The sequence below is a fragment of the Strix aluco genome, chromosome 9, assembly GCF_031877795.1.
Source record: "Strix aluco isolate bStrAlu1 chromosome 9, bStrAlu1.hap1, whole genome shotgun sequence".
In the NCBI taxonomy this organism is placed as follows: domain Eukaryota; kingdom Metazoa; phylum Chordata; class Aves; order Strigiformes; family Strigidae; genus Strix; species Strix aluco.
This window is the reverse complement of record NC_133939.1, coordinates 20961032-20986799: the sequence shown is the minus strand read 5'-3', so window position 1 is coordinate 20986799 and position 25768 is coordinate 20961032. Positions and strand designations below refer to the sequence as shown.

Sequence of the window (25768 nt, the reverse complement as noted above, 5' to 3'; positions counted from 1 at the left end):
GGTGAGCCCCAGCATGGCCTGAACGGGGCCAACAGCTCCCTACCCATAAGAGAAACACTGGCGCAGGCAGCACGGAGCCAGGTGTCTTTATTGGCCCCTCCGGCAGCCGTCAGACGTTGTTGGGGTTGTAGCACAGCATGTTCAGCTTGATGTTCTCGTCCCAGTGACGCAGCAGCAGGAACAAGTGCCTGGCCGCCCCTTTGAGGCAGCCCACATCCACCCCCTCGGGCAGCCGCTGTGCCTGCAGCCACGCGTCCGCCTTGGCTGCCACCAGCTCCCACTCCTCGAAGAAGCCGGCGCAGCGATGCTCCAGCCACGCCAAGGCCACCGCCGTGGCCCAGCTGGCACTCTCCAGGTCCTCTGGCCCCACGTCCTGCCAGCTCACACCAGCCTCCGAGGGGGCAGCTGAGTGGGGGCCAGTGTCGGACTCGGAGCCGTGCCCACTGTCCGCCTGCGCCCACACAGCTGCACTGGGCACCTCGGAGCAAGTGCTCCGGGACGGGGGTGAGCCAGGCTCCTCGCCCTCCTCACGGCGGGGCCCTGCCTCGGGGCTGCTCCTGGCCACTGGGGACACAGGGCTGAGGCTGGCTTGGTGAGAGGCGTAGGGGGAGGCCCGGCGCAGGCGATCCAAGGGGATCTGCACCACTTCGGAGAAGCTCTCGGTGAGCTGGAATGGCCCCTGGGCTTGCTGCAGCTGCACCTGCAATGGGGGGGCAGACGACTGGAGGTGGGGGGCAGGCAAGGGAGCAGACCTGTGGCTCCCAGCACTCAGTGGTGGGGGCGGTAGGAGTGTCCTTGGGGCACAGGGATTGCCCAAGTCCCCCCCACCCCTCAAAAAGTCAGCAAAGGCCCCCAGGGCCATTGAAGGCTGCACCAGGGCTGAGCAGGCACCCTCCGGGTTTGCCTCAGCTGGATGCTGCTGCTGGTGCTGCCGGGCATCGCCTGGGCGGCTTGGCTGTGAGCCAGCAGGGAAGGTGCCTGCTTGGCCCCCCCGGGTGGGACGGGGACGGGGTCCTTACCAGCGGGAGGTAGTCATGGCTGGCGTGGTTGTCGGGGCGTTCGCTTTCCGGGCTGAGGCACTGCGGGCGCAGCACCAGGCTGGGCCCCCTGCGCCTGCTCAGGCTAAACCTGTGGGGCGAACAGGTGAGTTGACGGGGCAGGGGGGGCAATTCCTGGAGGGCAGCCGAACCCCAGCCTGCTGCAGGGAAGGGGCTAGAGCAGCAAACCCCACTCCTTTACACCGCAGGAGCTGGCAGGGGACGTTGGACCTGCAGCACCCAAGAAGCGGCACTGTCCCCCTCTCCCTGCAACGTGACATTTTTTGGGCCCTCGCATCCCCCCCCACCCTGCAGCTTCACCTGGAGCCAGCGATGCTCTCCGTGGATTTCTGGGAGCCCATGGAGGTGGTGGAAGGGCTGGTTGGAGGCCCTGCAAGGGGTGGGGGAAGAGCTGAGCATGGCAGGGGCCATGATGCACCCAGAGGTGCGTCCCACTCCCCAGCACCTGTGAGGGCGGTTCAGCCCACGTGCTCTGGGCAGCGAGGGCACGGCCGATGCTCCAGCTCTCAGCTGCCAGCAACAGAGTGCTGGGGGCACCCCCTGTCCCCCACCATCCATCCCTTGGCCCCCTCCACCCTGGACGCACCGTTTGAGCAGTTCTGCTTTTCCCAGCCATAGGTTGGGGAGGAGATGCTGGCCGGAGACCCTGGGGTCTCGTCTCGCTCTGCAAAAGAGCAAAGCCCTGAGGGCTCCTGGGCTCCTGGGACCCTCATGGCCCAGAGCTGTTGCCAGGGGCTGCTACACTGCCCCCCGTATCTCCCCCACAGCGTGGGGCAGATGCCTCTTCCTGGGCATCCACAGTGCTTCAGCCAGGACGAGCCCCACGCAGCTGTGAGGGCCCAGATTGGTACCTGCAGCGACGGGGGCCTCATCCTGCTCCTCTGCATCCTGCTGCTGGCCCAGACCCACCGAGGAGCTCCTGTGGTTCCAGCTTCCTGCCGTGGTGGCTCGTGGCCGGCTGGCCGAGCCGGCTGCAAGGAACAGTGCCACCTCAGCCCTCAGTCCCCTCACTGCCCCCTCCCCAGCATGCCAGGACCCCCCGGCTGTACCTGTGCCCCACACTTCAGGGGCTGCGGGCAGGGCTGCCTGCGTGGCACCATCCACGGGCACCAGGCGGGTGTAGAGAGAAGGCACGTTGCAGGCTTTGCTGGTTTGCATGGCTTTCAGGCGAAACCGACGGGCAAAACCTGCCCAGAGCGAGGCGGTTAGAGCTGGGGGTTATGCCGGGTCTGCGCTGGGGTTGGGGGGGCACACACCGACACCCACCCTGCTCCAGCTCGGCTTCCCGCTGTGCCGTGTTCTCATTGTCCCGGATGACGGAGCGTGCTGCCAAGCGGTGCAACGGCTTGTCCCCGGCCTTGCCTGCCCACCATGGGGGATCCTCCCTGCCCGGCCCCTCCCGAGGCTGCAGCAGCGACTCCAGCGAGGCTGTCACTTCCCAGGACACCGGCTTGCCGGCTCGCAGCGCGTGGATCACCACCTGGCAGCGCAGGGGCAGGCTGGCATCACCCAGGCTGGGCTCCCCTGGTTTGGGTGCCGGCGAGGCGCTGAAGAGGTAGGAGGGCTCCACCAGCATGTCCCAGTCCAGGTGGGTGGGCGAGAGGAGGTTATCTGGGCAACGGCAAGATGTGGGCTCAGCAAGGCAGGGGCACCCGGCTCCATCCCCACCGCCCTCGTCCCCCGGAGCCAGCACACACTTGACTCTACCGCGCTGGGCTGCAAACGCCGTGTTCGGGGTCCCAGCTCGTCCAGCCGCCCCTCCAGGGACTGGTTCCTCTTCTGTGACACCTTCTCCAGGGCCTGGCAGAGCCGGTGGGCATCCAGCTCCCCGTGCGGCGAGGAAAAGCTGCGGCCAGCCAGGGCGGCGCGTGCCAATACCTTCTTTCGCCGTGCCAGCTCCTCCGTGCTCAGGGCCACCGTCACCTGCGGTGGGGGGGAGGCTGACAGCGAGCCCGGCGAAGGCACCGGCACAGAGCCCAGACTGCGCCAAACTGTGATGGGACACCTGCGGTCCTGGCCGGCTGTTGGCTGGAGCCGCTGGCTGACGCCCAGCCCCATCGCTCCGCAGGCTGGCTCCCGGCAGCCTCCTGGGGCGGCGGGTGATGCTCACCAGGCTCCGAATACACGTGGGAAGGACTGAGGGCACCGAGAGAGGAGTTTTCAAACATCCCGGGAGGCTGACTCGGACTGACGCCGAGGCAGGAGGGGTTGGCGGGGATTTTTGTGTGTGCGGCATGGGGGGCTTAGCTCAGTTGCTCAGGCTATGGTGGGATGCAATCCCCAGCACTGAGTGATGTCTGCTTCACCTAAAAGCTACGGCAGGGCAGCAGCACCCACACCGCCTCTCGCCCCAGCAGCAGGGAGCCCGGAGGGGGATCATTTACACTGCAGGGAAATCACTTACGCTTGACATTTCAGCAGCAAAGGCCACCAGCTGTGCTGTTGTGCAGAGGGAGCGGGTTACCTAACCCGTGCCATCGGGAAGGAGCGTGTCCTGGAACTGGGTGACAGCTGGCCTCACCCGGCCTTGGGGCCATCGTCACCGGGGACAGGGGGTGGGGGAGCTGCCTCTCCCCATCCCAGTGACCTGGCTGGGTTTTAAACCCAGGTATGAAGCAGCAGGGACGTGGCCCATTGTTAATGAAGCATTGGGCAGCTTTGGCCAAGGGCTGAAGGAGCCAGGCGGGAGCTCAGCCAGCCCACCTCCTCCTCTCCAGCTTGGAAGGTTCGTTACCTGATGCCAGTCCAGCTATTTTCACTTGATTTCTGCAGCATCAATGAGGATCTGAGCTGGCTAGGGGATTTGTTAGCCACCCAGCTGACTACTGGCCCGGGAGCTGGGGGACCATCTACTTAGTCCCCAGCTGTCCTGCTCCAGTAGGACAAAACCACCAGAGGAGCCTCCTTTTGGCACCCACAGCTGATCCTTGCCTAAAATCCAGGCTACAGCACTCCGGTTTCCAGCCCAGTGGCTGCATGTCTGGGCACAACAGGGCAGCAAGACCCTACCTAAGCCAGGAGCAACCCCCCCATGTGTGAGCCCTTGCACCCCACTGGCATCCTTACCTTGGTGCCAGCCAGGGTGGAGGGCAGCGGGGCAGATTTGGTGGAGGACTCACAGAGGGACAAGCTCTTCTGGCCCTGCTGGGAGGTAGCATCGGCACCAGGGGCCGAGGAGCCACCCTCAGGGGCCACATCTCGGGAGCCGGTGGACTCGCTGCTGGTGGAGCTGCGGGAGAGCAGCCCCCGGCTGCGGTCGGTGCTGACAGAGCAGTGTGTCAGGACGTACTGCTCCTGGATGTAGGAGGGCTGGTAAATCCGCTTCCAGATGTCTCCCCCGAAACGGGATCCGCGCCTGCCCGGCAAGCGCACACCCCGTCAGCCCACAGCTCCCACGCCTGCCCCCCACCCTAACCCTGACCCCACTCACTCCGCTCCGACGCCTCTGTGCCCCCGGCGGAGAGCTCCAGGGAGGCGTCCCCAGATCCCGGGGTGCTCCGGGGTGGCTGGTGGCTCTCCCTGGCACTGAGCACCTCTTCCTGGGAGGGGAAGGCTGAGCCCCGGGAGCCCCGGCAAGCCCCTTCCCGGCCCTGACAGAGAGAGGGTACTGCTGTCAGCCCCCCAGCACAGGGAGAAGCCAGTGGCACTGGGAACACGCCGTCCTCCCCGTGCCAGGGCGGTGCCAGTTGTACCAGTGGGCGCCTGTTGCGGAAGCAGGCGATGCTGTAGAGGACGCAGTAGCTGACAAGGCGGTCGCCAGGGTAGAGGGCCGGGAGCTCAGTGGGCGAGAGCAGAGCCTCCATGCTGTCGGGGACATACCAGTCGATGGTGATATCGCTGACGGCCGGCTCGATCGCCTTCTTCAGGGACTTGATCAGCTGGGACAGGAAGAGGAGCTGGTGTTGAACACTGTGTGGCCCCTGTGCCCCCCTGCCCTGGCCCGGGTGTTACCTTGGGCTGCAGCCTCTCGGTCGGGCTCAGGAACTCAGCGCGGCCCCGGCTCACCTTGGCCATGCCCTTCAGCAGCCGCCGGCACGCCCGCGAGCCCATGCCGAAGCTGAAGCACCTGCAGGAGAGAGCCAGGCGATGAAAAGCCATGGCTGGGCCGGTGCCAGGGGCTGGGCAGCCCAGTGGCGAGCCCTGCAGCAGGGATGGGCAGAGGTGTTTGATAGCCAGAGATGCTGCCCTGGCTGTGTGCTGGGTTGGGGTACCCCGAGGGAAGCCGAGCCGGTGGGGTTGGGGGATGTGATGGGTGAAGGACACCCTTGGGGCTGGTAGAGGTGAGATTTGGGGCTGCAAAAGGAGAAATCAGTGGGAACAGCTCAGGGAACATGGAGAGCACCATGACCCCACCACGGTGCCGGAGCCATACCTGACAGTGCTGGCCTGCCTGCGCACCAGCCGGAGGATCCTGCCCGCGTTGCCTGCCGCCGCGTTGGTGAATAGGAAGAGCTGGCGGGGGTAGCCGTGGTGGAGGGGCTGTGCCAGCGCCCAGCCCAGCGCTGCCAGCAGGTTGGTGCTGCCCGTGTCTGCCCGCAGCCCACCGATGTGCTCGCAGACGCGCCGCAGCGTCTCCTGCCCGCACGGACAGCCGGCCTCGCAGCGATCCCCTGACTCGCCAGCCCCGACTCCATGCCAGGGAGCTGGGAGGGGGGATGGAGAGGGGCTGGTGGGGGGCTTTGCCTGGCAGCACTCACGTTGCTGCAGAGACGGCTGGATGGGAAGAGCGGCTTGACTTCGGTGCTGAAGCCAGCGATGTTGAGCAGCGTCCCTGACGGAAGGCTCTTCAGGGCCACCAGCAAAGCTTCCTGGGGTGACAGCGGGGACCGGGGAGCGCTGCTAAGGATCGGCCACCAGGGAGCATCCCTGCCCCCATGGCCGTGCCTCACCTTGACCTTGTCAAGGTCGGGTCCACTCATGGTGCCGCTGCAGTCGATGAGGAAGAGGACCTCGCGGGTGACACTCTGCAGGTCCCCAGGGACACCCTCCGCCGCCGGGCAGAAGTTCAGCATCAGCACAGGGTTGGGGAAGATGTCTTTGTGGAAACGCTTCTGCACGAAAGCCACCTGCGAGCCAGGCAGGGCAGGGGCTTTCTTGCACCACCCCGGCCTGAGCTGAGGTCTTCCTCACCCACACCCCACCACCTCCCCCCTTCTTCCTCCTCCCCACCAGTGGCCGTGCCCTGCCACCTGTCTCTCGCCACTGCCGTCCTTCCTGGCGATCCGTGAGTAATCCCGGCGGCTCCGGACATGGGCCTCATACTCGGGGTATGTCATGGTGCCGTCCTCCATCACCAGGTGAGGGTGGTGGGGTTCTGGGGGGCACAGGGTGGGTTTGGAGCCACCCCGTACCACAGGGGGCTGGGGGGTGCTCCTGATGCTTTTGGGGCAATGCCCCATCTCCCCCAGATCCCACCAAGGGCACCGTCCCCTCTCACCACAGGGATAGAGGATGATCTCCAGGTCCCTGTCGTAGCTGTGGGGCTCAGCCAGGGTGACGCAGGTGGTGACGGCAGAGCTGGCCCAGGGGTCGGCATCGGCTCGCAGGGCATGGGATGGGCTCTCCAGCCCTGCGGGGAGGAGGAGGCGGCGAGGGGGCAGCCCCTCGCACCCCCCACCTTAGCCTCCCACACGCCAGGCTCAATGCCTGTGCTGGACCCGGTGCCATGGTGGTGGCTGCTCCCTGCCAGCTCTAATGGGATTAACTGGGCCGGTGGCCAGGAGCGTGTCCCCACCGACCTGCAACCCCCCCTTGCCCATCCTCTCCCCCATCCATCATGTCTCCCGGGGAAGGAGGCTGCTGACCCAGAGCTGCCCAAAGCCACATGTGGGGTGACTTTGGGGGGTCCCAGCCCCCGGGGTGGGATTGGGAAAGGGCTTCTTTGCATGGAGGTAGCACCAGAGGATGTCTGGGGAAGTGGGCTTGCATCTTCCTAGAAGCATGAAGGGACCAGAGGGACACCATCCTGGGGGGACATTGCCCACATTTTGGGGAGGTTTTGCTCAATCAACCAACACTGCACAAGCCACCCCCCCTACCTGCCAGCAAACAGGGGCCCTTCACCAGCAGCTCGAAGGCAAACTCGTAAGGAAAAGGGTTGCAGGGCCGTCCCCGAAAGACGTCCACGCTCTCCACAGGCACTGTGGGGGAAGGCTGGCTCCGGGCACCCGGCCCCCCAAAACAGCTGGTGGGGCTGTGAGGGGAGAGGTGGTGATGGCTCCTGCCCCCCGCCCCACTCACCCAGCATCAGCATCCCCCCCCGGGATGGCAGAGACTGAGGAAGCCATGAAAATCACCATAGGGCCAACCTGTCGTCACACAAGCTTGCCGGCTCGCTCTCAGGGACGTCAGGGATGCGGGGCGTGAGGATGGGGGGGAGGAGGAGGCGCAGGGCCCCATCTGGCAGCGTGGCCAGTTCCTGCGCCGTGCTCAGGGTGACAGCCAGGCTCTCCGCCGGGCACAGCATGCCTGTGACGATGATGAAGGTGGAGCGCTCCGCATCTTCGTCCAGGACGAGGTGGCCTGGGCAGGGCAGGGATGTTGGGGAGGGTCAGTGGGGAGTGTGAGGTCGGGGAGAAGGGGTGTTAATTGACCTAATTACTCTCAAAGGGGACAACAGAGCGCAGGTGTAATGAGGGCCATGCAAAGGGATGGGTAAAGCCCCAGGAGAGGCAGAGAGAGGGGAGAGACTGAGATCTCCAGCCCCAGAGACCCCCCAAGGCACCAGGGTGGCCTGGCAGAGGCTCTTAGCTCCTTGTGTCCCCCTACACTTCATCCCTGCTTGTTCTGAGCCTCCCATCCAGGAGGACGCAACAGGGTCACCCGTGCCATGGGGCTTACCACCGGCACAGCGGCGTGGCCGGTCGGGGCTGGGGCTGCACTGGAGGCAACAGTCCTGCGCCCGGTGCCGGTTCTGGACCTGGAACGTCACCCGCCGGCTGCCCACCGCTGCCTCGAAGCCAGCCACCACCTCTGACTCCTCCAGCGGGTAGATGAAGATGCCTGCGGGCAGGAGAGAGTCCCAAGGCAGATCCTGGCATGGACATGGCTGAGGCATGGTATAGCCCATGGCAGCATCGCTAAGAGCCTCTCTGACTCACAGAGTGATTTAGCTGTGTGAGAGAGGGGCAACACCCAGGAAGGACCCACAGCCTCGCTATCCCGGAGGAGGGCAGGGAGGATGAAATCCCCTTCTTCCTCAGCAATGGGAATGTTTTTGCTCAGCCACACTCTTCTCCTGCCCGTAGGGCGATGCTGTGTGTCAGCAGTGCCCTCACCACCACTGGTGTCTGCTTTTGCTCCCCAAACTGAGCAAGGTTTGGGGGCCGGGATGCAGGTGGGCTGGAGACAGGATGCTCCCCAGCACGGGTGCTTTTAGGGGCCCGTGCAGGCAGCCCGGGTCCCTGCCAGCCCCAACAGCTCCCTCTTACCTTCCACAGGCTCCTCGTGGGGGTTGGTGTACACGAGGTGAGCAGTGATGCTCAGGGAGTACCCGTTGGCACAAGCCTTCACCTTGGAGCTCTTCAGGGGCAGAGCCTCCCAGGAGGAGAGGGCGTACAGGCCCGGCATGGTCCCTCAGCAGGCAGCTGTGGGCAGAGGGGAGGCAGGTGCTGGGTGCTTGGGGACGGGGTCTGCTGCGAAGGGCTTGTGCATGCAGCTTCTTCCATCTGCCCAGCCTGCAAAGGGGGAGCAGGTCCCCAGCCCTCCCCATCCCAGGGACACTGCTCTGCAGCATCCACAAAACACACGCACCTGGACCCAGCTCTCTGCTCAGACCCCAGCCCACCTGCAAACCAGGTCTGGAGTCACAGAGCCCGCAGAGAGCTCTTCTGCCCCACGGGTAAATAAACCTGGCTGCTGGGCAGCAAAACGTCTTCTCCCATGGGCAGCAGTAGTTAAGCAAGGCCCAAGCCCTGACAGACAAGCAGGGACTCCTGGACAGGACGGATAATGGCCAGCCACACGCAGGCCATCTCTCAGCCACCCCACAGCAGCTCGGAGGCTCCAGAGCCTCCCCAGACCATCTCCCGCACTGGCTGGGAGAGGAGCATCTGCTGCTCCCATCTCCATCCACCCACAAAGGTTACCAGGGTAATTTGTTTTTTTTTTTGAAACAAAAAAGGACAAGAAGCCCACAGTGTAACTAGGACAGAACACCAAGCAATGTTTGCTGGGGGTTTAATAATTAACAACAAGGTCAGCGCTGCACTGAAGAGCGGCACAGAGGGGAAGGCACTGCAGGGAGGGGAGCCTGGCTTGGGGGATGATGCTGTCTGCCTCTGGGTGAGTAACGCTCTGCCCAGAGTTGGACACGTCCAGCATCCCACCCTTCGGCAGCGGCTGCGGGAAGAAAGGCAGCTGGGGAAGCCTTCCAGCCAGGGCACTGACCCACTCCACACCTCTCTTCCCCTTGGGAAAACCACTCGGGAGCAGCATCTTAAATAATTTCTCGGAGCCAAGGCATCTCTCTAACATCACCCCACCTCGTGCCATCAAATATTCATGTAAAATATTCTGATTAGCCTCAGCCCTGCCTCTCCATAGATAGTGGTGGGTCCCGCTCCAGACACGGGTCTGCACCTCCGCACTGTATCCCCTGCTCGCCCCAAGCGCCTGCGACCCAACAGCAGCGAGGTCCCTGTGTCACGCCGTGTGCCGGTGCTTCAGCATGCACTGTGCCCCGAGCAAGGCCAAGGCCAGGTACAAGTGAGCCATCTGGTCCCCCCACTCCGGTGGCCTTCATCCTGGGAACGGCTTCTACGAGCATCAGTTACAGGAGGCTTGGGGTGCCCTCGGCGTGTGATCACAGGGTGCCTCTCCCAGAGCATCCCTGAAAGCAGAGCAGGGCTACATCCTCAGAGGCAAGGCCAGGACCAAGCTGCCCACAGCGGGTGCAAGGCAGGGAGCCCCTGAGAAGCCCAGAAGTACATTAGGAACGTGGCTGCATCCCAGGAAAAGAAGTCCCTTATGTTGGAGGGGAGCTATTTACCTGCTCAAATGGTATTGCAGCGTTATGCTGGCAGGTCCTGGCCACCCAACCACCCCCCACCATTGCCAATCCTTCACCCTGTGTGCAGGATGCTGCACGTGCTGCTGAGCCCCCCCTGAGTGCCCTCCCAGCACACAAGGCAACACAGGGTCCCTGCACAGCCCAGTTTTCCTCCACACCAGCCATGCCACCACTGGGAACATCATCAGCTGGGTCCTACCCTGACCACATCACCCAGCTGGGCTCCAGGGACCAGGACTCCCCCAGCCCAGCCACACTGAGCCATTAAAGATGGATTTCACCCCAAAGCCCTTCCATTTGTTCCCAAGGCACCCAGCTTAATGCTCAGCAACGCGCCTGCTATTTGCCGTGCCGCCCACTGGCCAGGGCACTGCCGGCTTGTTTACCGGGGACTTACTGGAGAAGCTGTCCCGACTGCTTTTTATCGCTTCTCTTTACATTTACACTCGCAGAGTAAACAGGCCCCATCTGGCCCTGCCACGCTTTGTGCTGGCTGCTCTAAGCCCTGTGGTAATGAATAAAACCAGACCCAACAGTCCTCGTCCCAGCCTCTTCGTTCTCTTCCACCTGGGGCAGAAAATTGTCCCCAGGTGCCAGCATGGAATCACCAACAGGTCCCTGGCCGCCTCCCCATCCCCAGCATGGTCACCAGTGCCTTCGCAGCCCCCTCCTCTCCTTCCTTTCCCACATGCTGCCCGCAAGAGCTGGTTTAACCAGCAGCATCCCTGATACAGAGGGGGTCGCAGCAGGAGCAGGGCTGGGGGCAGCTAGCCATGGCGGTGGCAAAAAGCCCTCAGTGAAGGCAAGAAGGAGGTAACTCTTCTCTAGGTCAGAATAACTTAACATTTCTCTTCTCACCCGTGGGCAGGTTGAGTTTTCTAGCAAAGCTGCTGCAGCAAGCCAGGCGCCTGAGCCCAGCAGACTCCTTAGCTGCCTGCAAAGTTGTCAGAGTTTCACCTGCTGCATCAACAGCCACCCGCGCCGGAGTGCAGCGTGGTCCCAGGGAAGGATGAGGCCAGCCCCAGCACAGGCAAACCCAGCGGAAATTTCCACTGGTGATAGATGCACGAGCCAGTACAAGAGAAGGATGGAAGGAGAGGAGCCCAAACCTCTGTGGCAGCTTCTGGAGCAAGGAGGCATCTCTGCCCCTCCTGCCTTACCCCCTGCCTCGCTCACCTCCCCTCCCTGTGGGACATCCCTGCATCGCTCCACTGGGATGGGGCAGGAGGGCAGGAGAGCAAGATCCATCCCCACTCCTGGAGCAGGGAGAAGGCCATGAAGGCAGGAGGTGACGGTGCTGCTGCCCAGCACCCATGGGCCACGCCACTTTGCAGAGAGCCCAAAGAGGAGGAGTGGAGGGGAAAGGGATTTCCCCAGCAGGTGAAGGGGACTGGGTGAAGGGTTGTCCCCCACCCGAGTCTCCAGCCTGCGGTGCCATCCCCTGTCTGGCACTACTGCTTCAAGTGCTGGGAAGTCAAAACAGAGAGCAGAGTCCGCTGCACACACACACATGCACACACACACACACGTGTGCATGCATGCACACACGTCCCGGCACACGCACCGCATCCAGGATCACCGCGTCCAGACCTGCACTGCTGCTTTTGCCTCCCCAGAGCCACTAAAACCCCTGGAAAAATCCCCATCCCTCTGCCAAGGAACAGGAGTTATTTGCCCTCGATGCACTCTAACACAGGCACTCCCCAAAAAAATGTCCCAGCCCCACAGATTTCCCCTGACACAGGCACATCCCAGCAGGGCAGCCCTGCAGAAGGGTCTCGCTGCTCCTCTGGCCGCGGGGGCATTTTTGGCGTGGGCCAGGGACTGGTTGCCAATACTCTGGGGCACGTTCCCAGCAGTTATTAGAGCCAGCCCTGTCAGGTCCACACCAGATGGTGATTTCAGCACTTTTGTGGCCCTGCTGCCTCATCTCCCACCTCTCACCCTTCCTGTGAGCCGGGGCTGCCCCAACGGCGGGTGTGCAACCCTGGGGCACCCACAAATTGCAGGATACCCACAGGATCCTGGGCCACGGCGGTCCCAGACTCCCCCCCACCTTGGCCCTTACCTGGAGGAGGAGGAGGAGGATGACACAGAGGCTGCAGACTCAGCTCAGCACCCGCTGGGTCCCTGCCCTCCGCAGAGCTCTCTGCCCTGGGGGTGGGTTTCCCTCCCCTCGGGCTGGGGGGCTGCGGTACCCAGGGGGGATGAGCGGTGCTTCCCCGCCTCTCCCTGCTGCAGGCTCCCTCTCTGGCACTGGCTCCTTCACCGCCCTCGCTCCATCCCTCACTCCCTGTGCCAGCAGCAGAGCTGCTCCAAGCCCAGCCTCATTAAAGAGACACACGCCCTGGTACCGCCGCCCCGGGAAGGGCTGGGGGATGCTCTCATGGGTGATGCTGGGGGTCTCAGGGGACGGCCAACACCCCCAGAGGGTGACAGGCACCCGCCAAGAGCTCTGCACCCACAGTGTGGCGATGTCCAGACAAACTCGGGTGCTGGTGAGACCCCAGGGTGATGCTGTGGCACCCACAAACACCGTGTTGGGCTGCCCGGGACACACAGCCACACCCCTGTGTCCCCCACAAACAAAGCATGGGGCAAAAAACAAACCCCCATCAGCTGGCTGAACTGTCTGCTACAAATACATAGGCCACAAGCGTCACAACCAGCTTCTCCAGGAAAGGTCTCAGCTGCCCCGAGACCACCGCAAGAGGACTGAGCACAGGCAGATGCTGAGCATCCACCCCAAACCCAGATGCCCTGGGGTCCCACTGGAGCTGCCCTCATCAATCTCCTTGTGCTGCAGCGAAATCCCAGCCCCAAAGAGCAGGAAAAGGGGGGATTTGGGGACAGCCCAGCCTTTGGGTGACAACAAGTCCCCTTGGGGGGGGTTCAGACGGTCAGAAAATCCCAGCAAAGCCAGGACACGTCTGCTGGCAGGGACATCTCACTGCCTGGGGCGTGGTGGGAATCCCTCAGCAGCCTCTGCCGGCCCAGCATTCCCAACTGGGACCAGAGAAAACCATCAGATTTGGGACTAATTTCTGCCCTGCCTCTCCCAGGCAGCTCCCTCGCTGTGCTATAGATAGGGCTGTGCTACCACAGCTCTTTTTATAGAACACGCAGAGGGGAGCCACCCCCCTCCCCTGCACCGCAAAACCCACCAGCGCAGCCACGCCGAGCCCGGAGCCAGCTCAGCCACACAGACACACACCGGGGCAGAAAGAGCAGGCAGCACCGGCGTGGGGAGCAGTCCCCTGTCCTTGGCAGGTGATTTTGGGGCAGCGCCGGAGGGAGGAGGCCTGACAGAGCAGCATCTCCCCACTGGATCTCACCTCTAAGCTGACCCACGCGCCTCTATGGCTTCAGTTCCTCGGCACAGGTTTCACAGGTGACGGCAGGAGCAAAAGGAGGAAAATCTCAGTGGAAGACGCCCTTTGCTGCACACGGTAGCATGGGGCACGCTCCCTCCTCCCAACCCCTTACCCTGCGCTTCAGCCAACACAATTATCTGGCAGAGAGGCACTCTGTGTGTCCCTGGGGTGCTTGCAAAAGCACTCTGAGCCATTCCCTCTCCCCATGCGAGATGCCCCACAGCACGCTGCTTCCCTCCTTGTGCTGCAACAGGGAGAGAGGAGAGCTAAAGAGTGCAGCTGCTCTCCTCCCCTGTCATTTATGACTGCAGAAGAAGGATGCTAACCCATATATTACCCCCCCAACATGACAGACGCCAGCTCTGCGAGCCGCTGGAGGCACAGCGCACACCGCAGCACATCCACACAGCCTGCGGCGTGCGCGGGGCTCTCATTCCCATCGTCACGGCAAGCGCCGCAGCCGCTCCAGCCCTAGAAAAAAAAAAAAACACGCAAGCTTTGATTTTTCTCTGAGATATTGTTTCTAGGCCAAGCTGAGGTGAAGAAAAGCATCCAAATGGGAGTGCTGGGTCGGTGCCACCAGCTGGGGTGATGGGGCTCGGCCAGCCCACAGCATCAGGCACCGTCTGCAGCCCCGGTGTTACAGCAGGCGAATAACCACAGTGTGCACAGCACAGGGGGGGCACAGCTGAGCCCCCCTCAGACTGCCGGCGATCCGCAGCAGCCCCGGGGAAAGGCAGACGGGGCTTCATCCTGCTCCATACACTGCTTACACCAGCATCAGCCAACAGACATGCGTGTCCCCGCTCTGCACCGTCACAGCTTCCCTACAGCAGCTCGTCACAGCCACAAATAGACCCTCGGAGAGCTCGGCATTGCTTTTCAGCTGAGCTAAGGCATGCGTTAAACCCTACAAACACAGGCCTGGCTCAGCCCAATGGCTTCATTCAGCACCCTGGCACCCCAGCAACCCCATGCAGCGCTCACCAGCAGCGGTTGTACTGCCCGAGGGACTGGTCGTGATTGGGGTATGACCCCCAAATCTGGTGGGAGTACCGTGTTCTGGGTTTACTGAGCTGAATTGTCACCCAGAGATAGGGCTGGCTGGAGCATGGACCACAAAGCTCTTCCAGATACTCTCAGGTCCTGAGTTACTGATAAGCCCTGTGAATTTAATGCTATGGGAAGAAATAACCTGAAATCCAAGGAGATACCAGCCAGTGTCAGGCTGGCAGCAACTGCGCTCAATGCAGCTGTGGCTGCTCAGACCCAGCTGAGGGCTGCACAGGCAGAGGCTCTGCCGGCAGAGAGAGGGGCAGGCAGGGATGTCCTGTTCAGCTGTCTGCTGCTCATTAATCAGCACGAATTAAAGGAGATCCTGAGGAGGAGTAGCTATGGAGGAGGAGGGGAATGCTGGTGTTGTTTCTGGTCAAAAATCAGGTGCACCTTGGTTTAACCTGTGCAATATTGGTCTGCCCAGCTGCAGAGAGTCACAGAGGGGCTGGAGGGAGAAGGCAGGAGGAAATGAAGCATCAGCAAAGATAGAGATGGCTCATGGAGACATCGGGGATCCCTGGGGAGAGGAGCTGGGAAAGCTGCCAGCGCTCTTGCCCAGGCTTAACCGAGACCCTCACAGGATGCTGGCGCAGGCAGATGGGGCTGGAAGTGTGGCTCCAGCGCAGACCCAGGACACGTGCTGGTGGCTGCTGGGTTTCCTTCCCGCAGCTGAGAATAGTGGGGGCTTGTGGGCACGGGGCTCTCGCAGCAGCCGCCCCACTGGGGCAGCTGGGCTTACTCAGCGGCTGGCTCACCACGGCTCCCGCCGAGGCGTCAGGCTCGCTGCTGGAATCGAAACTCCGTGGGTTTCAGGAAGCGCCGTGGTGCTGACGCCTGCCTCTGCGCTTCCTGCACAGCGGCCGAAGCCTTTGCCGGGGCTCCGAGGTGGGGTGCCTCGGCGGTGCGCAGGGACCCTCCTTGCACAGCAGCACAGCCGGGCAGCGGCGTGCCCGAGGGTCTGTATTACCGCTCTGGTTTCTTGCTGCTGTCCTTCTTCCGAGGGTCTGGTGGTGGTGGACCGTGGTGGTTTGGGCCAGCACGGTGCCAGCAGCAATCGGGGCTCAGCAGTGTGGCGGGGGGTCCCGTTAGGCCAGCCTGACCCTTCACACGGGAGCCCGAGGGTGAAGGTGGGGTGCTGGGGGCCAGGTAGGGCCCTGCTGGCCCGTTTCCCTGCCAGGCACCGACCCCTGCCCGCGGGCAGCGAGGGGGTCCACCGGGCTGGGGTTCCCTCCCCGGGGAGCGGCGGCTGAGGAGTGAGGCTGGAGAGAAGGGGCCGGGAGAAGAGGATCTGTAAGAGAAACCATGTCGGCAGGCCCATGGCGGGGGGAGGGCGAGCAGGGCGCAGAGGGAGCTGTAGGGGCTTGTCCCCAGTCCAGAGCAAAATGATGTTGGCGGGGCTGGGGGCAGCGCGGGGGGGGGGGGGGGGGGGCGCAGAGGTGTTGTGGGAAGGACGCAGAGGGGAAAAGGGGAGGTGAGGGGGTGCTGGAAGGGGGGGACGGGGCAGGTCCGGGCAGATCCCCGGCGGGCGGGGATGGGGATGGCCGAGCGGCTGCTTCCCTCTAGCGGGGAGCGGCGGGCAGGGCGGGGGGCACCCAGCCCCGCACCCCGCGTGTGTCGTGTGTCCCCCCCCCCGTGTCGTCGTCCCCCCCCCCCCGGGGCCGCCCACGCGGGCACGTGGTGCGGGCGGGACGCGCTTCCGGAGCGGCGGCGGAGCGGTGAGAGCGGGCGGCGGTACCGGGCCCCGGGCACGCGTGGGGACCCCCGGGGCGGTGCTGCGAGGGCCTCCCCGAGCGCCTCCCACCCCCACGCCGTGTCCCACGCCGGGGGGGGTGATGGGCCCTCGGGGGGCCCCGCCTGGTCCCCGCGCAGCCGCGGCACCCGCGGGCACCGCTCCCACTTCCCTAGGGGGAGACCGTGCTGTTCCCCCCCCCCCCCTCACCCTCCCCTCTGGGTCGCCACGGGGCAGAAGCACAAGCCCCCACCCAGGACTGGGTTCCGGGGGGGGGTGTGCAGAAGCAGCCCAGCACCGCGGTGTGTCACCCGAGGGAGAAGGCGTGGGGACAGAGCCCCGGGGCAGCCTGCACCCCGGGGAGTGGGGTGGGCTGACCCTGGCTGGGTGCCAGGTGCCCACCAGAGCTGCTCTATCCCTGCCCTCCTCGGCTGGACAGGGGGGAGGAAAGATGACGAAAGGGTCGTGGGTCGAGATGAGGGCAAGGAGTGATCACTCAGCAATTACCGACATGAGTAAAACAAGCTCAACTCGGGGAAAATTAATTTATTACCAGTCAAAATCGGAGTAGAGTAAGGAAAAATAAAACCAAATCTTAAAACACCTTCCCTCCACCCCTCCCTTCTTCCCAGGCTTAACTTTACTCCCAATTTCTCTACCTCCTCCCTGCCAGCGGCGCAGGGGGATGGGGAATGGGGGTTGAGGTCAGTGCATTACACATTGTTTCTACCGCTGCTTCCTCCTCGGGGGAGGACTCCTCACACTCTTCCCCTGCTCCAGCGTGGGGTCCCTCCCACAACACAGTCCTCCACAAACTTCTCCAGCATGAGTCCTTTCCATGGGCTGCAGTTCTTCACAAACTGTTCCAGTGTGTGTCCCTTTCAGGGGTGCAATTCTTTAGGAACAGACTGCTCCAGTGTGGGTCCCCTGTGGGGTCTCAAGTCCTGCCAGCAAACCTGCTCCAGAGTGGGCTCCTCTCTCCACGGGGCCACAGGTCCTGCCAGGAGCCTGCTCCAGCGTGGGGTTCCCACGGGGTCACAGCCTCCTTCAGGCACCCACCTGCTGTGGTGTGGGGTCCTCCCTGGGCTGCAGGTGGGTCTCTGCTCCCCCGTGGGCCTCCCTGGGTGCAGGGCACAGCTGCCTCACCATGGGCTGCACCACGGGCTGCAGGGGAATCTCTGCTCTGGTCCCTGGAGCACCTCCTCACCCTCCTTCTTCACTGACCTTGGTTCTGCAGAGTTGTTTCTCTTGCATATTTTCATTTCTCTCTCCAGCTACAGTTGCCCTTGCACAGTTTTTTTTCCCTCTTAGATATGTTATCACAGAGACACTACCATTGTTGCTGATGCACTTGGCCTTGGCCAGCAGCGGGTCCATCTTGGAGCCGGCTAGCATTGGCTCTATCAGACACTAAGAAAGTTTCTAGCAGCTTCTCACAGAAGCCACCCCTGTAGTCCCCTTGATACCAAAACCTTGCCATGCAAACCCAATACAGGCAGGTGCAGGGAGGACGAAGGAAAGGGAAATTTGTGTTTTGGGGACATGCATTCAACTTTATTCCATACCCACAGCACGAGACCCTCTGACGCATAGTGATGGGGAGACCCAGGAAGGATCCCACCAGCACATCATCCCCTCAGCCAGCCACAGCTGCCTCCAAAACCACCCCCGCTGCGTTGCCACCTTCCCCCTCGGCCACCCAGGCCAAGGCCGTGGCTGTGGGCAGCCGATCCAGGAGTGCTCTGGCTGCCGGGGCTGCTGGCCCCAGCCGCGGGGCAAAGCCAGACTCCTCTCAGCCAAGAACCACAGCATCCCGTGGAGCAAAGTCAGAGTCCACTCAGCCGAGACCCACAGCATCCCGTGGGGCAAAGTCAGACTCCACTCAGCCGAGACCCACAGCATCCCGTGGGGCAAAGTCAGACTCCACTCAGCCGAGACCCACAACATCTCGTGGAGCAAAGTCAGGCTCCACTCAGCCGAGACCCACAACATCTCGTGGAGGCCAAGGAGATGCCAGGGACCAGCACACAGGATCTGCTGGGAGTTGCTCTGCAACCCAGAAGCCGCCTGATGCCAAAGGAGCCGCCAGTTTGGCCAGACCTGACCCACATCTGCAGAAGCCTGGGGCTGAGTCAAGCGAGGCCTGGAGCCAATTCTTGCCCCCCCTGGAGAGCCAGGACATCCCATGGGTGGAGAAGGAGACCCGGGGCCAGCGGAGCAACCCCAACTGGTACAAGTGGCGGGAGAACCGCATCACCGCCTCCGTGGCTCCCAAGATCGCCAACAGCAAGTTCGCCAACAACAAGACGACTGAAGTGCCTCAGTCCTACCTGAAAGCGGTGGTGAGCTCCAGCCCTGGGGTGCAGACACCAGCCATGGCCTGGGGGATCCGCAAAGAGAAGGCGGCTGTGAAGGCCTATGAGCAGATGAAGTCGCAGGCGTTGGGCAAGCCGGTGTGGGTGGATGACTGTGGCCTCTTCATTCACCGGGACAAGAACTGGATTGCTGCCAGCCCAGACGGCATCATCAAGGAGGCGGCCACGGGGAGGGCCCTGGGGCTGCTGGAGGTGAAGTGTCCCTACAAGCACAGGAACAGGACGGTGCGCGAGGCCTGCAAGGACAAGGACTTCTGCCTGGAGTTGGACGGGGACTCCTATGCCCTGAAGAAGGATCATGCCTACTTCACCCAGGTCCAGTGCCAGCTGGCGGCTGCCGACTTCCAGCGGGCTGACTTTGTGGTGCATACCACCAAGGAGACGGCTGTGGTCCCTGTGGAGTTTGACGCCGAGTTCTGGGGGCAGACAGTGCCCAAGCTGGAGAAGTTTTACACCGAGGCAGTGATTCCCCACCTGGAGGAGAAGGCAAATGGCTCCGTCTGGGCCAAGGAGGAGTAGAACCCCCCTGCACCTCACTCACCTGGATGCTTGCTTGGCTGCACAAACCCAGCTTTGGCCTCTAGCATAGAAACCATGCCCGGTTTTGCTTAGACCATTCGCTGCCTCTGCCCCAGCGCAACTGCCTCAGGACCGACACGTTGTACCAGCAGTGCCCTGCTTTGGTAAGGGTCCCCACAAACGCTGACCTCCTCCTGCTCTAGCCAGGCCAGCGCTTGGCCCCCAGTGCCTTCTTGCCCTGTCCTTCACTGTATCCCCCATTTGACCCCACGGCTTGATGGAAGCTGGCACACCTCCGGATCTGCAGGGGAAGCCAGTGCTACCTCTGTGCTGGAATAACAGACTTAATTTGTGGAGAAAACTGGATCCTTTGGCACCTGAACTGCTGCCAACACTAAATCTTAGTTCTACTCCAGAGTGGAGACAGGGAAGTTTTGTCAAAGCCCAAGAGCTTTTGAGCTAAATACTGATGTGCCTTAAGAGTCACAGCAAGAGTGCGTGGACACCCTTCCTCCCCGAGCCATCGGACCTGCTGCTGCTTTGGAGCAACCCATGAAGAGCTGGCTGCAGCCTCGAAGATGGCCGTCCCCCAGCCCACGCACCTCCCGAGGACCTTCCTGTGGAGCATCCCTGTGTGCTGCAGCAGGGCAGGGAAGCGGTCATCACTCCATTAAATACAAGATGCACTGGTCTGCTTGTTCCCTGTTGTTTGTGCAGCTCGGTGTTTACCTGGGGCGGGGGAGGGGGGGAAGCAGGACTGGGTGGGATCCCCACACCAGGTCCCCTTCCAGCTACAGCAGAAGGGGAGCGCTCAGGTCTCAGAGGGATGCAAGACTACGCCAAAGCCACCACCATTATGGCAAAAGTACTTTATTATATACATAAGACTCCAGCCACACTCCACAGGGCAAGGACCAGAATTCGCTATTTTACATATCAATACAAAGTAACTATAAAAACATAAAGCACTTTTGGGGCCCAGGCTTTCCACAGGAGGAGAGAGGCACAGGGACGAGCCTGGGGGCTGCTGAGTGACAGGGGGCTGCCCCACACCCTCCCCCAGCTGTGGTCCCACAGTAACCAGATGTGCAAGTAGGAAAGAACCCAGTTAAGAAACATAGTCGTGGGGACTGGCAAGTGGGGATTGTCCCACTCCTTGCTGCGAGCAGTGGCACGCCAGGAGCCGAGTGTCACTGGGACAGGAGTGGGGTCTGAGTCCCCCAGGGAAAGTGCAGAAGGCACATGGGCCAGGCTCTTTGGAGGGGCTGCGAGGAGAAGGTGGGATCCAACGGTTAGTGCACGTGGGGCCCCAGGAAATCACATACACACACACACCACGCACAGGGGACATGGAGGGGGAAAAGCCTTCCACTGCCAAACTGAACCAGGGGCCTGGAGAGGGCACATCCTGTGTCTCCAGAGCAGCAGTTGCATAGCAGAAGGGGCTCAAGGCCCACTCTTGACAAGTCATTAGGTTTCACTCTACATGTCCAGAAAAAAAAAAAAAAAAAACCACTTATGTGATGGAGGGAGCACTGGGAAGCCAGGCCCTCCCAGCTCCTGGCCCCATCTGAGCTCAGGTCTCAGCATCCAGCTGGTGTTGAAGCTGATGCTTCACCAGACAGCCCTGCAGGCAGATGGCCACAGCGTACAAGCTTCAGTTGTTTTAAACTGGAAGTGGAAAACATGGAAAGCTAACCAGAGCACTCTCCTGCTTCCCTTCCAAAGGGATCCCAGCCCTGCCACAGCCAGCTCTGAGGATAACTTCAAGTCTCCTGCCAGGAATCCCACCACCCTTCACACTGGAGACCTCAGTGTAACTGGAGACCATGAACCAAGGAGGGCTGCTCGGCAAGAACAGCCTTTGTAATCATTTACTAGAGGATGTCTTTGCTGCTCCTGACTCAACAGGCCTATCCTGGGGCCATGGGCACAGCAAATGAAACCAGGAGCACCATGGGCCAGGGGAAGGACCTCCCCTGTGCAGCCTACGAGGCTGATGAGCCAGAGATGGATGGCTCCACCAGTACCCCCAAGACGCAGAGCCGTCCCTTCCCCTCCCGCCCTGGAGAGTGGCACACTACATGGAGGGAGCTTGCCTGGGCTGCACCTACTTGCTGGAGGAGAACCTGGGTCACCGGGGCTTTGCCATTGCCACCCACCTGAAGGTCCGAGGCAAGGAAAGGATAAACGGTGAGGAAAAAGGAGGAAGGGGAGTCACATCTTGGGATAAGTGTAAGCTTCCACCACACCACAGAAAAACTACTTGGACTAGGTTCTCCTCGGCTGCCCTGGGGAAAGGCACTGAGCCAGCTTCGTGCGAGGACAGAGATGTTTCCGAGTGACCTAGCGCACGGCTGGACCACCCTCCTCTCCCCCCGCCACCTCTGGGGTAACTGAGCTCCATGGCCAACACTGTCCCCAGGGAGGACACGCGTGGCAGCTTCCAGGAGTCAGAAGAGCAAGGGGGACAGTCCAGCCCCGTGGCGCAGCCCCTCCCCTGCCATTACTGTGCATTGATTGTCTAGCCAAACCGGGCTACAGTCTTCGGTTTAAAAAGGGGACCCCCAGCCTCCCTGCTCTGGAGGAGTTTCAGTCACAGAAGCGCTTGCGGGGCACCGTCCGAGCTCGGTTCGAGCGGCGAATCTCCTGCTTGGCATCGCGGCATCGCTGGCAGATGAAAACCTCAGGCACGTTGGATTTGCGGATCTTGGCACAAGAGAGGTGGATCCAGGTAGCACATTCGTTACATTCGATCATGGGCCTCCCCGCGAAGGGCTTCAGGCAGAAGCAGGTGATCAGATCCCAGGCATCGTCGTCTGGTCAGGGAGAGAGACACCGGTCAGAAACCACCTTACCAGCCGCAGGTCCGGCTGTGGCCAGACTAGCCCGTTCCACTGGTGTTAAACGTGACAGCCCCCCACTCACCTTCTGCTTTGGTGTTGGGAGCTGCTGCAAATTCGACTGCTAAAGTTGCAAAAGGGGAGAAAAAAAAAAAAGAGAGGGGGAAAAAAAAAAAGACCAGATGAGCAAGGCAGCCTACACCCCACTTCAGACACGTTTCAGCTCTGTACTGCTCACTCTGCAAAGCAGAGCTGCCAAAGGGCAGGCCAGCTCCCTGCCCTCTGCTCTTCGGTCCCCCCCAGTCCCGAAGGTACTCCCCTTGCTGGGAGAGGCTTGGGCCATCGACAAGCCCTCCCTGCAGCCAGCATGGGGGGTTCCAGCTGAGGGGGGGAGAATATTCGGCACTGGCTGAAGCGCAACAGGGCCCGCTGCGCTCCCCTGGACACTCACCATTAAGTTGGGAGCTCCCCCTGCTTGTGTCTTCTCCTTCGCTTTGGTCCAAGGTACTACAAGAACTGGGGCTTTTCCTCCCTCCAGAGCAGGGTTCGTGCTCCTGTAGCTGAGGATCATTTGCTGCTGGCTTCTCGGTCCCCTGCGCTCCGTGTATCCAGTCCTTTTCCTCCTTCATCAGCTCCTCCAGGAGGGAGTTGGGCTGGGCGTCCACAGCCGGGTTGAGGGAAGGCTCCAAGAGCTGCTCTTTCACGGGAGGCACCTGTCCCTCCAGCGCAGCCAGCTCCTTCGCCCCGTCCTGCTCTGCCCCAAAGCTCTTCCCAGTGCTCGGCGGCACCCTCTTCTCCACCTCCTGCTCCAAAATGAGTTTCTTTGCTGGTGGTTTCTTCCGTTTGGTTTGTTGGGGCCGGACATCATAGAAGCCGGTGGGGAAGGCAGGGCAGCTCACGAGCAGGCTGTTGTCCACAGCCCCCCTGGCCGTGGCGTTCCTGCTCCTCCCGTCCTCCGTCAGGACATGGCAGTCGGAGGAGTGGGACGAGGCCCAGCTATCGCTGTCCTGAGTGCTCCCCGTGCTGTTTTGGGGACTCATGCTGCCTCCGTGGGTCCAGGGCTCATTCTGCAAGAGGGGAAGAAGCAGGACTAGCGTGGGAGGCTGCAGCACAGACATTCAGGGTAAGGAGGAAGGGGCTGGGGATGAGGAACCACTCTCCAGCAGGAGAATCAGGAGCTGGGTCTACACATGGCAGGAAGCCCAGAGGAACCAGTCCTTTTGTAGAGGGACACCCTGCAAGCCCGCTTACCTCTTCAGGGTAGGGGATGTAGCCCGCGTAGGCCAAAACGAAGGTGCAGAACTGGTTGAAATCCTCCACAGTTCTCTGTCGCTTCTGCAACGGCTGCAACAAACGCCACGTGTCGATTAAACTCCCTGGATACCCCTACCCGAGCCGAGTACCACAACTGACCCCAGCAGGCAGCCCTGGACCGCCAGGCAATTATACAAGCACATAATATTTAGGTCACCCGAACATCCATCCTTCCCGTAACCCATCTGCATCATCTGGCTCGACAGATGCGGGCAGCTCTTCCCTTAAAAACCCAGATCACAGGGCGGGGTGGGGGGACACACACAGACATGCAGTGACGACACGATGGGACACCCCGAAAGCACAGCAGCCGCCGGGCAGGGCGTGAGTCAGAGCCTCGGGAGCCCCGGTACCGGGGATGTCCACCCACGGCCGGCTGACTCAAGGCCGGAGGGGGAAGGCGCCGGGGCTGGGGGGGCGCCCGCGATTTGGGCTTCCCCGGCCGCTCCCGGGTCAGCCGGAAGAGCCCGGCGCCGCTCGGGACAAGGGCCCGCGGGCGGAGCGCGGGGACCCACGGCCCGGGGCGCGGAACCACCGGGAAGGGCCGGGAGCCCGCGGCGGAGCCACCCCCGCGCCGGCGCCCCCCGAGCCGGGGGAGGGGGAGCAGACGCAGACACACACACACACACACACACACACACACACACACGCAGACACACACACACGCAGACACACACACACGCAGACACACACACACGCAGACACACACACACCGCCCCCCCCTCCCCGGGGACCGAGGGGAGACCCTGGGGACGGGCTGCACAGCTCCCCCCCGCGGGAAGGCGGGCAGGGCCGGGGAGGGGAAGGGAGGGGAGGGGGCGGCCCCCCCAGACCTCCCTCGCCGCCGCCCGTCCCCGCGCCGGGCACCTGATGGCTCCCAAGATGGCGCCGCGCTCCCGGTCCTGCCCCGACCGGCCGCCGGGGGGGCGCGACCCCACCCCCGCGCACGGACACCCCCCCCGCACGGGCAACACCCGCACACGCACGGCCGCAGGACACCCTCTGCCCCCCCCGCCCCCCGCTCTCCATTCCCGGAACCGGCACACAACAGCCCCCCCGCCCCCCCCGCAGCCCCCGGCCCGCCCCGGCACGCACACGCCGCGGTACAACCCGGCCACGCAGGAACCCGGCCGCGCCGCCCCCCCCCCCCGGACCCCGCGTGTCGCCGCCGCGCGCACACACACACACACACACACACACACACACACACACGCGCGCGCGCGCCCCGGGCACCATCCCCCGCCCGCACCCACAGCCGCCCCCCCCCGGGCTCCTCGCACACACACAACCGCCCCCCCCAACCCCTACCACCCCCCCGCGCACACTCACACACACACACAGCCCCCCCCGTACACACTCACACACAGCCCACCCCCCACTCACACACAGAGCCCCCCCGCTACACACTCACACAGAGGCCCCCCCCCCCCCCGCACAGCCCTCCTCGACACCCGACCCCCCCGCGCACACTCACGACCCCCCAGCGCACACAACACACAAACACAGACGACTTCCCCGGCGTAAAAACAACCGACCCCCCCGCGCACACGCACGACCCCCCCCCCCCCGCGCACACACACACACACACACACACAGAGACACACAGGACCCCCCCCGCCACCCCCCCCCCCGCACACACACACACACACACACGACACCCCTCCCCCCCCCGCCCTTCCCCCGCGGGTACCCCACGGAGCCCCCCCCGCTCACCTCCTCGGGCACGGGGGATCCGGGGCTGGGTACGGGGCTGCTCCCCGCCGAGCGCGGCCCCCCGCGGGGGAACGCTCCTCCGAGGGGGGGGGCGGCGGCGGCGGCGGCCCCGCGCCCCTCACCTGCCGCCTCCCCACCGGCGCTCATCCCGCCCTGCCCTGCCCGGTGCGGTGGGTGCCCGCCGCCGGTCGGAGCCAGGCTCGAGCACCGCCCCGGCCGCAGGGGCGGGACCACCTGGTGGCGGGGAAGGCGGGGGCGGGGCCTCGCCCCGGTTTGGGGGGAGGTGGGGGGGGGGGGTCCGCCTCTACCGGCGCGGGGCTGGGGCCGCGGACAAGGCCGCGGGGCACCGGCTGCCACCGGTACCGGGACACCGCCGTGCAGCGGGGCTGGCCACGCCGGCACCCCCCCCCCCACTGGGCACACCGATGCCCCCTCAGCACCCCACCACCCCGGGGGGTCCCCACCCCCCTTCCCCGGGCTGCCAGGGCCCCCCCCTCGCCTTGCTCTGTCCCCTCCTCCCTCCCACCCTCTGCCCCCGGTGTCTCGCCGCCCCCAAACCACAACCGGATCCAGCGCTCGCTCCCGTTCCGAGCCCCCCGAGGTGGCCCGCGGCCCCCAGGAGCCCCGTGGGCCACCCCGCACAACCCACCCCAGGCACCAGCCCGTCGCCCCCCCCCCCCCTCCACTAAGGAGCCATTTAATTTGGCGAGGCCCATCTACAAAGCATCTCCCCCCCCCACCCCGCCCCAAACAGCCTTGTGCTGCCGGCCACCCCCC

General features: G+C 63.3%; 3 protein-coding genes across 5 annotated transcripts; 1 reads left to right on the top strand and 2 right to left on the bottom strand.

Annotated features, from left to right (window-relative positions):
- Window positions 1-71: 71 nt before the first annotated feature.
- VWA5B2 (von Willebrand factor A domain containing 5B2) lies at window positions 72-12325 on the bottom strand. Its single transcript, XM_074834134.1, is given in 23 exon segments — window positions 72-700; window positions 1020-1128; window positions 1359-1428; window positions 1645-1722; window positions 1910-2029; window positions 2108-2245; window positions 2325-2669; window positions 2756-2981; window positions 4125-4399; window positions 4402-4413; window positions 4489-4648; window positions 4751-4936; window positions 5010-5124; window positions 5431-5633; window positions 5756-5866; window positions 5948-6124; window positions 6248-6372; window positions 6496-6627; window positions 7097-7251; window positions 7355-7580; window positions 7899-8060; window positions 8489-8644; window positions 12137-12325. Coding segments are annotated over 22 exon segments (3855 nt in total). The 5' UTR covers window positions 8628-8644; window positions 12137-12325; the 3' UTR covers window positions 72-109.
- A 3039-nt stretch (window positions 12326-15364) lies between these two features.
- On the top strand, window positions 15365-19813 carry LOC141927168 (uncharacterized). 3 transcript variants are annotated; one of them, XM_074834131.1, is made up of 2 exons: window positions 15365-15454; window positions 17799-19813. In XM_074834131.1, exon 2 carries the CDS (start codon window positions 17823-17825, stop codon window positions 19119-19121), a length of 1299 nt encoding a protein of 432 aa, XP_074690232.1. In that variant the 5' UTR covers window positions 15365-15454; window positions 17799-17822; the 3' UTR covers window positions 19122-19813. The 3 variants fall into 3 exon arrangements, with proteins under 3 accessions (XP_074690232.1, XP_074690233.1, XP_074690234.1); XM_074834132.1 differs by lacking the exon at window positions 15365-15454 and adding an exon at window positions 16182-16213; XM_074834133.1 differs by lacking the exon at window positions 15365-15454 and adding an exon at window positions 16902-16931.
- A 162-nt stretch (window positions 19814-19975) lies between these two features.
- On the bottom strand, window positions 19976-25179 carry LOC141927167 (PHD finger protein 13-like). Its single transcript, XM_074834130.1, has 5 exons — window positions 24992-25179; window positions 23216-23308; window positions 22416-23031; window positions 22050-22088; window positions 19976-21940 (listed from the first exon to the last, which is right to left on the bottom strand). The coding sequence occupies exons 1-5, from the start codon at window positions 25136-25138 to the stop codon at window positions 21714-21716; spliced, it is 1122 nt and encodes a 373-aa protein (XP_074690231.1). The 5' UTR covers window positions 25139-25179; the 3' UTR covers window positions 19976-21713.
- Window positions 25180-25768: the final 589 nt, after the last annotated feature.

Coding starts and splice junctions, on each gene's coding strand:
- LOC141927168 (XM_074834131.1), top strand. CDS start 17,823: ATGGGGAGACCCAGGAAGGATCCCACCAGCACATCATCCCCTCAGCCA.
- LOC141927167 (XM_074834130.1), bottom strand. CDS start 25,138: ATGAGCGCCGGTGGGGAGGCGGCAGGTGAGGGGCGCGGGGCCGCCGCC. Junction 23,309..24,991: donor GATCCCCCGTGCCCGAGGAG/GTGAGCGGGGGG, acceptor CGTTTGTTGCAG/CCGTTGCAGAAGCGACAGAG. Junction 23,032..23,215: donor ACATCCCCTACCCTGAAGAG/GTAAGCGGGCTT, acceptor CCCCTCTTGCAG/AATGAGCCCTGGACCCACGG.